We start from the raw sequence: 12,500 nt of genomic DNA on the forward strand, positions 1-12,500 counted from the left end.
GAGTTTCTAATGGTATAAGGAAAAGTGGCAACGAGAAGAAAGGGGGTGGGTATTGTGTTTGTGTGTGAGTTTTGAACTGAGTCACCTACGGCTGCGTCTCTATAACAGGGAAACCTCGAGCAAACCTGTGCCTTTAAGACTCAGTTGCTATCCAAACAGAAGTAAACAGAGTGGACCATTAGCAGACGCCGGGCGCGGAGGCGGAGCCAGGGCGCTGAGGGCCCCGCGCGGCGGCGGGACGCCCGCCCGAAGGGGAGGCGGGGCCGCTACTAAAGCCCAAGACTCCCGGCCTGGGGCAGCCTGGGGAGGGACGCGGGCGGGGACGGAGCTCGGCGTGCTTGCTGCTGCAGGGTGATGGCCCTGCAAGGCTGTGGGCTCCGACCTCACCCGGAGTCGACAGCGAGAGGTTCGCCGAAGAGCGAGGTTCTGGGCGAGCGCTGAACGCCGGCCCCAAGCACCCCGGGTCTTTACACAGTCCGCGTCCACAGACTCTGACGAAGACGTGGATCTGCTCTCGCTTTAGCTGCTCGCGGTCCTCCAGATAATGTCCGCGACTCCTGCGACTCCGCGCGGAAAAAAAAGTTTGCCAGGCGTGGACTCAATGACCTTTCCAAGCTGTGCGCCTCGCTGCCTGGACCGGGTCTGAGCGCGGCTGCCCAGGTTGACCTTTCTGCGGGAGGTGAGTGTTCGCTCTGGGAAGGGGCTGTAGCTGCCCTTTGGAAGGAAGGGTTTGGGGGTGCAAGAGGCGTTCAGATTCTCGGTCTGGTGTGCCCCAAGTTCAGATGTGAAAATAGATCATGGGGATGCAATCCCAGGGCACTGTATTTCTCACTTCCTTGGGTCCCTGGCACGCGACTCCCAGCTAACACCCAGCCACACACATTTCTACATACTGTTTCTTAATTTTGTTTTGGGATATTTAATCTAAGAGGTCAGCAAGACTTCTTATAAAAGCTGGTCTACGTACACTGAGATCAAACCCCGCAATCCCATGGTGTTTCTGCTCCTGCCCTAGCAAGCCTGGGTCGACTTGTCCCGGGGCAGCCGCGGCAGCGCAGCGTGGACGGGCCCGGACACCCGGTGCCTGCCCAGCCAGCGACGCTGAAGGAACATTTCAAGAGGGAAATAGTTCAGTCCTCGGTAATTTGTCAACCTCGTGCTGGCTTTAAAATTCTCCTCCCACCTTCTAGTCCTGACTGAGGGGGGCCCAAAAGCAAACTCCCCGTGGGCTTAAAAGCTCGGATTCCTGAGAAATGGCAAGTGAGAAAGGAGTTGCAGTTGTACGAAGAAGGAGCGAGGAAACGGTGTTTGTGGAGGGAGCCCCGGATCTGTCTTCCTACCTGTTAGCCGAGAACAAAAGGGGGCTGGCGTTTCCCGAAGCGAAAGGGCGCAGACAGCCACTTTCTCTGCTAAACAAACTGCAGTCCTGGGCAGAACAAGAAAATTACTCACGCAGGGGGAGCAAGGGGAGCACAGAGAAACAGAACCTAGATTATGCGGAAGGCATCTTAATTTAATTAACTCCTTGGGAAGGCAGAGGCGCTCTGAAGGGGCAGGAACTTCGCAGCCGTTTCTCTATTCACCTGATACAGTCTGGCCCTAACAATCTGTCCTTTAACAATTTTTTTTTCTTTTTAATGATCTTCTTTGATCTACTTAGTCTATAGCTCTCTAATTTATATAAAATTCTGCTGTGGTTTGGGCTGAAATTCAGTGAGCCTACCTATCCGACCATCAGTCATTTATCTCATATACCAGTGCACAGGTTTTAGCAGATGAACCCTGACTGTATATTATTTTTAGATAATTCAATGTAATATTACCATTACCAAAGAGCAAAACTCCTTATCAAGTTACTTCTTAATTTTTTTCTCCAATGTTTTGAAAGCTTCACTGAACTGAAATAAGTGTGTACACATCTCCCTTGGTGACAGCCAGTCAAGTAAATTTTACAAAATTTCTCCACATGCCTGGAAATTCCTGTGAAGAAGACTGATGAAAGAAAAGTAGCCTCAGCTCCACCAACATATTTATGACTTTTCATTGGTTTAAGTTTCTTTCCTTCCAAGATTAAAAGTAACCAGTGGTCTGAAACGGGACGGTGGAGAAATGACAGCAGATGATGATCGCTGTTATTTCCTGAAAGGGAGTGTGGGAACTACAAGGCTCAGCTCTAGACAAAACGAAAGTACTTTAGGATCTCTGCATTCACTTAAAATACTTCTTTTGACATACATTTCCAGCAACTCAATGGGAGTGTGGAAATTTAACCTTCCTAATTATTTGTGGCAAGAGCCATTGGTGGATATTTAAGGTTGTTCTGTTTGTAAAAGGGTTTCAAAAGGACCAATGGTTTGCTCTTCCTCTATGAAGAAACTATCTGCCCTACAAATTAAAACAAACAGGTACTATGAAATAGCACTTTTTTTTTTTGCTAACATGAACCTGAATTATATTAGTCGTTAATTTCTGTGTTATAAACCATTCAGAGAAAAGGGAAAGAAGATGGCACTCAACTTTGTGGCTGTGTAACCTTTATGGCAGAGTTCGCTGTGCCTTTGGTATAGAAATCACAGGTCACAACAGTACTTTAGCCGACACCACTCCCCCCCATGCCCGCTCCCCCCTCCCCAACACATACACCCTGTGGTGGGAGTTGTGCTTTGCCTCCTGTATTTATTTCTAAGAAATCTAGTCTGGGAATACACCCAAATAATAATTTCGGTTTCCTCTCTATGGGAAAGAGGTTACTTTTCAACACGAAGGGAAAAATAATATTTTGAATCTCTGGAAAATCCTCATTACGCAAAGAGAAGGAAATAAAGGTATAAATTATTATTTTTAATTGAAAGGGAAATAATCAGATAGATTACCAGGAATGTTAGTAGAATCCTTTTCCCCTGCCTCCCTAAGAGACTTGCCACCGAGCAAAAATGAATCGTGATTTGTGGTGGGAAAGTTGATTACTAATGGGGGTTTACAGTTGCGGTTGAATGGTCTGACTGAGACCCTCTGACTGTTACCCACCTCTCATTAACTCCTAGCCTGAACTCCCAGACCGCATACCACCAAGCAGAAGCGATTCGTTAATAAATCTCTGTCCCGAGCCCTTCCAGAGGAAGGTGTGGGCCCCGCAGAGGCAGCCAGATCCTGCCTTGCCAGAGCGCTCTGTCATTAGCGTAGCCCCCTAAGTCTGCTCACAGATGGAACCATAGGCAATACTTCATAACGTGCTGGAGAGGACAACTCAGACGCAGGAAGGGGTTGGGTGGGAAGGGAAGGCTGGAGTCTCTCCTGCCTTCCTGTTGGGTTCAAATGCCAGGCTTGGCGGTTGGTGGCGCAGACTGGGAAACGTGACTCCTACACCTGGGGGTCTGCCCTCAGAGGGAAGGCCCTGGTCCCCCGAACTGGCAGAACTCCTTTCTAAAAGGGGGCTGGTAGTGGGAGAAGGTGGGCCCGCTGTGAATGTAGGTGAGGTGATCCCGGGAACCTGGGTCTGACAGACCTGTGTTGCCATTGGGAGCACGGAGAGAGGGGAAGCGCCCTGCTTAGGCCCAGGCCGGGCGTCCTGGTGGTGGGACCGCAGCCGCACTCACCTCCAGGCCAACGGACAAGGTTCCTGCAAGCCAGCAGGGCCACCCTGTGCTTGGCCTACCGCAGCTCCCCTGCAGCTCCTTTCCTCTCCCTCCCCGGAGCGCTCTCCTCTCTCCTCTCCCCTCTCTTCTCTCTCCTCTCTCGTCTCCTGGGGCATGCCGGGTGGAGGGATGTAGAGGTCGCTCCTCGGTGCCAGGCCGGGAAGCAGCTCAGGCCTCCCAAGAGCTTGGCGCTCAGTCTGGGAAAAGGGGTTCCTCCGGCCTCAGGGACGTTCTCCGCCCCCACCCCACCCCCTGGGAGCCTGAACCATCTGGAAGGGATCTTAGTCGGGGGTTGGGAGGAGAGCCCGTGGATAGGAGGAGGGGGCGATTCTAGGCCGAATCCAGCCCCTGAGGTGTCACTTTTCTTTCCTGCGGCCCGTCACCGCTGATAGATGGGGCTGAGGGCAGAGGAAGGAAAAAGAAAACCTCCGAGGTCAGTGCGGGGCGAGGTGAGCCCCTCCCAGGGCCCTCTGGCCCAGGAGGATGAAGCGCGCCGGCTTCGCTCTTGCACGCCGGCTTGCCGTCCGGGTAAGCGCGGGAAAGGCGGCCTCAGGGCGCGGCGGCAGCGCAGCGCGTGGGATCTCACGACCCATCCGTTAACCCACCGTTCCCAGGAGCTCCGAGGCGCAGCGGCGACAGAGGTTCTCCCCGGCCTGCTAGCATTGGCATTGCGGTTGACTGAGCTTCGCCTAACAGGCTTGGGGAGGGTGGGCTGGGCTGGGCTGGGTGCTGCCCGGCTGTCCGCCTTTCGTTTTCCTGGGACCGAGGAGTCTTCCGCTCCGTATCTGCCTAGAGTCTGAATCCGACCTTCCTTCCTTTGGGCACGCGCTCGCCAGCGGAGCACTTCTTGTTCTGGCCCAGGGCTGATCTGCACGCGGACTTGAGCAGGTGCCAAGGTGCCACGCAGTCCCCTCACGGCTTTCGGGGGATCTTGGAGTCGGGTGGGGAGGGAGACTTAGGTGTGGTAACCTGCGCAGGTGCCAAAGGGCAGAAGGAGCAGCCTTGGATTATAGTCACGGTCTCTCCCTCTCTTCCCTGCCATTTTTAGGGCTTTCTCTACGTGCTGTTGTCTCACTGGGTTTTTGTCGGAGCCCCACGCCCTCCGGCCTCTGATTCCTGGAAGAAAGGGTTGGTCCCCTCAGCCCCCCCAGCATCCCGGAAAATGGGGAGCAAGGCTCTGCCAGCGCCCATCCCGCTCCACCCGTCGCTGCAGCTCACCAATTACTCCTTCCTGCAGGCCGTGAACACCTTCCCGGCCACGGTGGACCACCTGCAGGGCCTGTACGGTCTCAGCGCGGTACAGACCATGCACATGAACCACTGGACGCTGGGGTATCCCAATGTGCACGAGATCACCCGCTCCACCATCACGGAGATGGCGGCGGCGCAGGGCCTCGTGGATGCGCGCTTCCCCTTCCCGGCCCTGCCTTTTACCACCCACCTATTCCACCCCAAGCAGGGGGCCATTGCCCACGTCCTCCCAGCCCTGCACAAGGACCGGCCCCGTTTTGACTTTGCCAATTTGGCGGTGGCTGCCACGCAAGAGGATCCGCCTAAGATGGGAGACCTGAGCAAGCTGAGCCCAGGACTGGGTAGCCCCATCTCGGGCCTCAGTAAATTGACTCCGGACAGAAAGCCCTCTCGAGGAAGGTTGCCCTCCAAAACAAAAAAAGAGTTTATCTGCAAGTTTTGTGGCAGACACTTTACCAAATCCTACAATTTGCTCATCCATGAGAGGACCCACACGGACGAGAGGCCGTACACGTGTGACATCTGCCACAAGGCCTTCCGGAGGCAAGATCACCTGCGGGATCACAGGTGAGGCGGGCAAGGAGGATGGCTGGGAGAGGGAAAGCGAATTTGTCCTGGACACACCGAGTCCTGATAGACATTCCAAGTGTCATTATAATCTCCTGTGATCTAAAATACACCCTCAGTCACGCTCCCCAGCCCGGTTCAGCTAATTCCCAACATCTACCCTTTCTTTCCCCCAGCGGCTCTTGCTACGTTCTTGTTTGGAATGAGGGAGGGCCTTTCCTCAGTCTTGGACAGGAACAATCCGTTGGCCTTAGTCCTGGGATGGTTATCCTGTCTCCTCCCGGTGCTGTGGGGAGTGGTGCAGGCAGAACCCAGGTACCCTGGGGTGCCGGTCCTGGCTGCAGTCGGGCTACTTCTGTTGGGTTTCGTCCCTCCCCCCACCACCCACCCTCCACCCAGGTGCGCCCCAGAGCCTACCATGGGGACCTTTCTTTTAAGCTGTATTTGTGGGTTGAGAGGGGGAGGAGGTCTTGAGGTCACCGAATTTACAAACAGCTCCCACCTCCCTCCGCGACCTTAAACTCTGCATTAATACAAGGCAATTGAAGACATGCAATAATGTAAGTGTTATCATTGGGTAAAAACTTCTCAGGAGTTGGGGAGACCTTTTTAGCGGTATCTTTTCTGGACTCTACCTGCTGTTCCCCAGAGATGAGACTTCTGTACCCATCCTCCGAGTCTGTTAAGGGATTCACTAAAATTAGCACCTCTAAACTCAGCCTTGCCTTACATCCTGATTTGGCCAATTTAAATCCCAGAGAAAACCATGGAGGCCAAGAAAGGCCCGTTCAGCGGGGTTTCGAGCTCCAGAATACGCCAGAGAGGGCGATCAAGTGTAGATAAAGCCCGCGGGCTGGTGAATATTTTGAAGAGAATTAGTTGAGATTAACCATAAAGAGAATTACACAGGAAAAAAAAAATCTAAAAACGTAAATGGAAATCTTGTTTCTTTTGTTCTTCCACGACTTCCTTTTAAGTAATTGCTAAAAGTAACTCTTCACCATGGGGCAAAGTTATTTCAATGAAACCTTATATTGATTTTCAGATACATCCATTCCAAAGAAAAACCCTTCAAATGTCAGGAGTGTGGGAAAGGATTTTGTCAGTCTAGAACTCTAGCAGTTCACAAAACTTTACACATGCAGGTAAGTTTGTTTTCTTGTTTAAAAACAGTGGCTGGTTCGTGTTATCATTACTGCTTTGCAAAAGGTGTTCAATGGCAGACTCTTTCTCTTAAAAGGCTCTATTTAGATTAGTTCTCTAGGTGGGGAAAAGCAACACTTGATTTCTTTAATACATAAAATTAATCTTGTTTAACATAAAGCATTTTTATATTTTTCTCAAAAAACAGGCCACTTTGATTATCATAAATCCTAATTTTAGAATTTTTTTCATCCAATCTGTCCTGCATATAAAGCTTTCGTGTTTAGGAGGAAATAAAGGTAATTTTGATAATGGAGGTATAGTGAAATCCCATACGTTCTCTTTCCCAAGGGCCTCATAATTTGTAGCTTTCAGGACATTGAGGAATAGTTTAGTTTTCCAGCAAAGAGGAGCCTTATTACCCAGGAGAATGTTGTTCCTTAAGAGAGGATTAGAGTTTTTCCTTCCCCCTTTTCCTGCCTATGACATGGTGATGAAATGTGAAGAGCTGGAAATCACAAAGCCCACCGAGGTGGCTGCGGGTCTGCCTCCGAAGTTATCAGTGTAATCGGGCCTCTGTGTATGCCTGCACGTGTATTTTCATGATTGGAGGATTAGGAGCACAGATTTGTTCCTGCAAGTCTCCTCTTTTGTTGTCATGCGAGTGTTATGTTAACGCTTGTGATAACGATAAGACAGAAACTATTGAAAAGGGTGCAGTGGTGGTGTGAAGGATTAATCCTTTGCTTGCTTCACATCTGAACAGGAATCTCCACACAAATGTCCCACATGTGGAAGAACCTTTAATCAGAGAAGTAATCTGAAAACTCACCTTCTCACCCATACAGACATCAAGCCCTACAGCTGCGAGCAGTGCGGCAAAGTGTTCAGGCGAAACTGTGATCTGCGGCGGCACAGCCTGACTCACACCCCGCGGCAGGACTTCTAGAGAAGCCCAGGATCTGTCCCGTGCCGCCGCTGCTCCCCTCCCCAGACACCTCTCCACGTCTCCTACCCGGGGGGTCGCATCCCTAGCCCTTCACTGACCCCAGCTCTTCCCTTGCTGCAGCCGCACCTGCAGCTCCAGGGAGTTAACTCTTCTTCTGGGGGACTGAGAACTGTAGAAAGCCACACACTACTACATCCCATCACAAAGAGTATATGCTAGTTTCTTGTAGATATTCACAGCTCATTTTAGAGCTCTGTACATAATGTTGTGGGTCTTTGTTTTGTTGTTTTGTTTGTTTTTGGATCTTGTTGGATGCACTTAGATATGGAAAATGGAACCCAAATTTTATCTTTAAAGACTGTATTTTCAAAATAAAACTTTTTCTTGTTTGTTTCAACACTCCTGCAAAGGTGTCTTGCTATTTAAATACTGTTTTTCCTCTAGATTCTGGAAGAGTGGGCTGCCTCTATAAAATTCAATACTGAAGGGCATTCTTTATCCCTAGGTTTAAAAAATAGGATTTCTCAGAATTCTCATTCTGCAACTTCAGCCCTTCCCTTTTTATATGGTGGCATTTTGGAATTAGACAATTGGGCTGCTTGTTTTTCAAAGATATTAAAAACATTGATGCCCCTAAGGTTTTATCCCCTTTTGTTTATTTCAATGACTTGTGTATTATTCCTTCAGATAAATGCAATATCTTAATATAACATGCAACTTCCATGGCTGTCCTACTTGAAAGCACAGGATGGGAAGAAGCAGGAAGCATAGAAGAGGTGGGAGCTTCTTGCCACTTCATTTTTGAAAAGTCCTTGGCCTATTGTCACAATTTATGATGGGCAACTTCTCTTACCATTAGACTTTGAACACTATGATTTATCACTGTAGACAGAGACTTTATCCTGCCTTCAGGACAGAAGTCTAAAATCCTACAGAAGAGTACAGGAAGATACAACCTTCAAGAAGACGGGAGAGAAGAGGAGAAAGGAGAAACCACTAAGCTATGTTCACAAAATATTTTTTTCCAAGGGTGGGGATCCTTTCTTCTAGAAGGTTAGGATTTCTCTGCAAAGCAAACTGAGTTGGGTTACCAGTGAGGTTTCCACCACTGGTTGGTCTTTGTCCCTGGGAAAATGCCAGAAGTGCAGGTTACTCCATGTATAGAGCTCATGGCAAACATGTAATCACCTTCTGAGACATTTCAACCTTTCCTAAATGGTTTCGGGGAACATGACTCTAGTATAGTGACAACCCTGAAGTATAGTGTAGGATTTGAGTGGAGGGCTTTGGAAGGAGATAAAGAGTAGTGCTATGCAGAGACTGGAAGGAAAATGATTTAACTTAAAGGGGGAATGACAGAGGAACCTGTGGCACAGTAGGCTCTCACAAACTGTTTAATATGGAACAACAGGTTAAACAAGGCATTATCAGATTTATTTAAAATTTGTATATTTGTGTGGGGATGGCATATTTCACTTTCAGGGTGATTCCAAGCAACATGTCCTATGTTTGTACCTTAGAATCTTCCAGAAAAGTAGATAGAGACTTGAGGACTAGAATCAAAATTTCTCAACAGTACCTTGTTCAATTCAACTTACTAAGAGGTTTCAAAAAGTGTTCCTGACTAATTGCTTCCTCTGTTTTCAGGGGAGCTGGCTAGAAGTCATGTTTATCTCTCACCAGAGATTAATTCTCTCCAACAAAGTGTCCACTCACCAGCCTGTGTGCCTAATGCTCACACAAATGCACTCCCCAGCATGGGATGAGCCCAAAGTCTTCCTGAGGAGTAGGGGTAGGGATAGAGTATGGAGTGCATGTGCTTGTGTTATGTAGAGGAATGAAACAGCTGTTTGCTTTCTTTTGTCTGTACAGAATTAACTCAGTGACCTCCCTGCCCCTCCTCTCTCAAGATCCTGCCCGTGTTGGTACAGAAGATTTGAATACTTTAGGGCAGAGTTAACATTGACTGTCCCTAGAGCCCCCCTAATCCTGCAGGCTTTTTCTACATAGTCAATCTCACAGCCCCACCCACCCCTACTGACTACAAGTGTTACAGTTCCATCTCACAGGGTTCAGTCCAATTATCAAAGAATGACCCTTGTTCACTATCAAGCTACAGGCATATCCTTGAAGTCCCTATTACAGGAATACATAGATAGGTATAACCACAGAACTGTTCCTCTCCATTTATTTTAGTGGAAGAAATGGGAATCAGAAGGGAAAGAGGAAGAAGAGAGGAGAAAGTGGAGAAAGCAGTTCCCCATCTGATACACATACTATTTTAAAAGTTAAGGTTACTTATAATTAATTTATTTACTCATTAATTTAATAAATGCTTATTTTATGCTTCTCATATGCCAAGCCATGTGCTAAGTTCCACTGATTTTCATGATCAGTTTCTGCCTTTCTATGTCTAGTGACACATTTTTGGAATCTTGGCTACTTAGATAATTAAAAACCTATGATAGGGCTAATTTAACAGCTCCCCTCAATCTAGACACTTAAATCCAGCATTCATCTAGGCTCAGAAAGGTTCTAGCTTCTGTCAGGGTAGACTTTTTCTACATACTCTTCATGATCTTAGGTGAACTTTTATTTTTATTTTTAAGATAAAGTCTCACTCGTTGCCCAGGCTGGAGTGCAGTGGCACAATCTTGGCTCACTGCAACCTCCACCCCCAGGTTCTAAATGATTCTCTTGCCTCAGCCTCCCAAGTAGCTGGGATTACAGGCACCTGCCACCATGCCTGGCTAATTTTTGTATTTTTCGTAGAGATGTGGTTTCACCATGCTGGCCAGGCTGGTCTCGAATGCCTGACCTCAAGTGACCTGCCTGCCTTGGCCTCCCAAAGTGCTGAGATTAAAGGGGTGAGCCACCATGCCCAGCCAGGTGAACTTTTAAACAGTGAGTTCCTCTCCAAATTCTGGGTTTGTTTTCTTCTTCTTTAGACTGTCCAAGTGTACAGGAAATGAACAAATTTATGAGACATCATAGGGAAAATATCTTGTATTTTAGGAAATTGATCTGCTGGGTTTTTTGGTTCAGAGAAGAGTCATTATTTGAGTTTTAGATTAGCCTGTGTTTTCCTTACACCCTCTACCACAGTCAACTCATGAATCAATGCTCCTGGCAAGAGACCGGCCAGGAGTTGGAAATATCGCAAGTCATAACCACAGTGCTGAAGAACTTCATGCACAAGTTAGGTATTAACTCTCGAGCTGTGACTGTAATCTCATTTTGTAGTCTATGCAGTAAGGTTTTAAAAATAATTTCTAGAAACGAATTACATTGTAATCAATTGTTAATATAAAATTATGAATGTGTGTTAGGTGCTCTTACTGATGCTAACCTTGAAATGTAGGTCATTGTGGTACTAGTGCTTTATAATTGTAGCAATTACAATTGCTATTTTGCACAGGCACACCCTTTTTTACATGAGGAAGCATTTTTAAAATCTGTCTGTAGAACAACAAAATATTTAAAAAGTCAACAAATCTAAAATCTCAAATTATAAATAGGCCCAACTACCACTAGTGATAAAATCAGAGGTGGTTACTGGGAATTTCGTCTGTTCATCTGCTGATGTTAGCCCAGGCATTTGGTCCTCTTCACTTAAATAATGTTCAGTCAGATACTTTTACCCAAACTTTGAATCTGGAGGGGCAGCCTACCCTTGGAAGGCACTTGGGAAACATTAGTTCTTGAGGATCGTCAACATGACAAAATAGATGCATTTGCACTAAACGCTGTGTAGAATCAACAGCAAATTTTAATACAAGAAAAGTATTAGCATAATGGGTTGTCTTTCTTATTACCAAAGTAATTTTAATATTATTATAATAAGGAAAGATTTAAACAATTGATGAAACCATATAACACATTGCAAACAGGAATGACTTTTGTATTTTAGGGGTTTATTTGTGTTTGCCTTTATTAGTGTGTTATATGGAGACTATATTTCTCAATTTTTTCTTCTATAATGTAACTTGTCACTGATAACCACCTCTGCTGACAGCAATGAGCAATAAAGGGTGTGGAGATTCAGAATGATTCAGCTTTGATGACCTGAGATATTTCAAGTTCATTCCTGTTTTTTTTTTTTTTTATTGCTTGTTGGTTTTTTTCATCCAACACAAGCTACCTTATTATCTATGCTATGTAACTTTTTTTTCTTGAAACTATCCCAGGCAAAAACTGATAGTGAAAAATTGTAAGTAACCTTATAGCCCACAAGAGGAAAATTGGTAAGTAAATTATCATGCTATATCTGTTAGGATGTTTTCTACTGCACAGAACAGAAAACCCACCTCAAAGGGGCTTAAATAATAGGAGATATTTTCTCACATAACAAGAAGTCTCAAAGTAGGGTCCAGGGATGTGTAATTAATTGGAGTGTCACAATCAACTAGGATCAATTCTTCCTACTTTTCTGTTCTTCCATCTTTAGTGTGTATACTGGACTTCCTTTATGGCCACAAAATGGCTGCAACAGCACCAAGCACTAGCTCCACTGCTCCCTCCTTACACACATTCCATAGGCAGAAAAAGGGATTATCTCTTCCTTGTATCACTTTTAAGGAACTAAGAATCTGTTTCACAAATCTAACCTGTAGATTTGCCCTTATATCTTATTGGTCAGAAGTATGTCACTTGTCCCTTCCTTGGCCAATCACTGATAAGGGGAATAGAATTGTACCATGATTGGCTTAAACTAAATTAAAAAATCACCTTTTATGAGTGGAAATGGAGTTAGCCTTTAAGCCTGAAGCCCTTGACCACCTGAAGAAACCTGAGTTCTGTTAGCAGGAAAGAAAGGAGAACTGGCTATTGTTAATACTAGGCAGATGTTTAAAATGAAGTTTCCATTAAATACCTTGTGTTAGGAGATGTTGGTATTAGACAGTATTATCTCAACTATATAAAAAGACAGAGACACTATTATCTCAAATATATAA

The 12,500-nt window shown here is 46.5% G+C and overlaps 1 protein-coding gene across 4 annotated transcripts; it reads left to right on the forward strand.

Moving 5' to 3' along the window:
* The first annotated feature begins 205 nt into the window (after positions 1-205).
* OSR2 (odd-skipped related transciption factor 2) lies at positions 206-7,942 on the forward strand. 4 transcript variants are annotated; one of them, XM_009455696.5, is made up of 5 exons: positions 297-679; positions 4,028-4,276; positions 4,684-5,453; positions 6,499-6,598; positions 7,445-7,942. In XM_009455696.5, the coding sequence occupies exons 2-5, from the start codon at positions 4,028-4,030 to the stop codon at positions 7,517-7,519; spliced, it is 1,194 nt and encodes a 397-aa protein (XP_009453971.3). In that variant the 5' UTR covers positions 297-679; the 3' UTR covers positions 7,520-7,942. The 4 variants fall into 4 exon arrangements, with proteins under 4 accessions (XP_063672527.1, XP_063672526.1, XP_009453971.3 ...); XM_003311866.7 differs by having other exon boundaries at positions 298-679; positions 7,363-7,942; XM_063816457.1 differs by lacking the exon at positions 4,028-4,276 and having other exon boundaries at positions 206-679.
* Positions 7,943-12,500: the final 4,558 nt, after the last annotated feature.

The sequence above is a fragment of the Pan troglodytes genome, chromosome 7 (genome assembly GCF_028858775.2).
Source record: "Pan troglodytes isolate AG18354 chromosome 7, NHGRI_mPanTro3-v2.0_pri, whole genome shotgun sequence".
Lineage (NCBI taxonomy): Eukaryota > Metazoa > Chordata > Mammalia > Primates > Hominidae > Pan > Pan troglodytes.

Bases quoted from the DNA above. Each gene is read 5' to 3' on its own strand.
- OSR2 (XM_003311866.7), top strand. From the start codon at position 4,028: ATGGGGCTGAGGGCAGAGGAAGGAAAAAGAAAACCTCCGAGGTCAGTG. The intron at 4,277-4,683 runs GTTCTCCCCGGC...TGCCATTTTTAG, and splicing joins GAGGCGCAGCGGCGACAGAG to GGCTTTCTCTACGTGCTGTT. The intron at 6,599-7,362 runs GTAAGTTTGTTT...ACATCTGAACAG, and splicing joins ACAAAACTTTACACATGCAG to GAATCTCCACACAAATGTCC.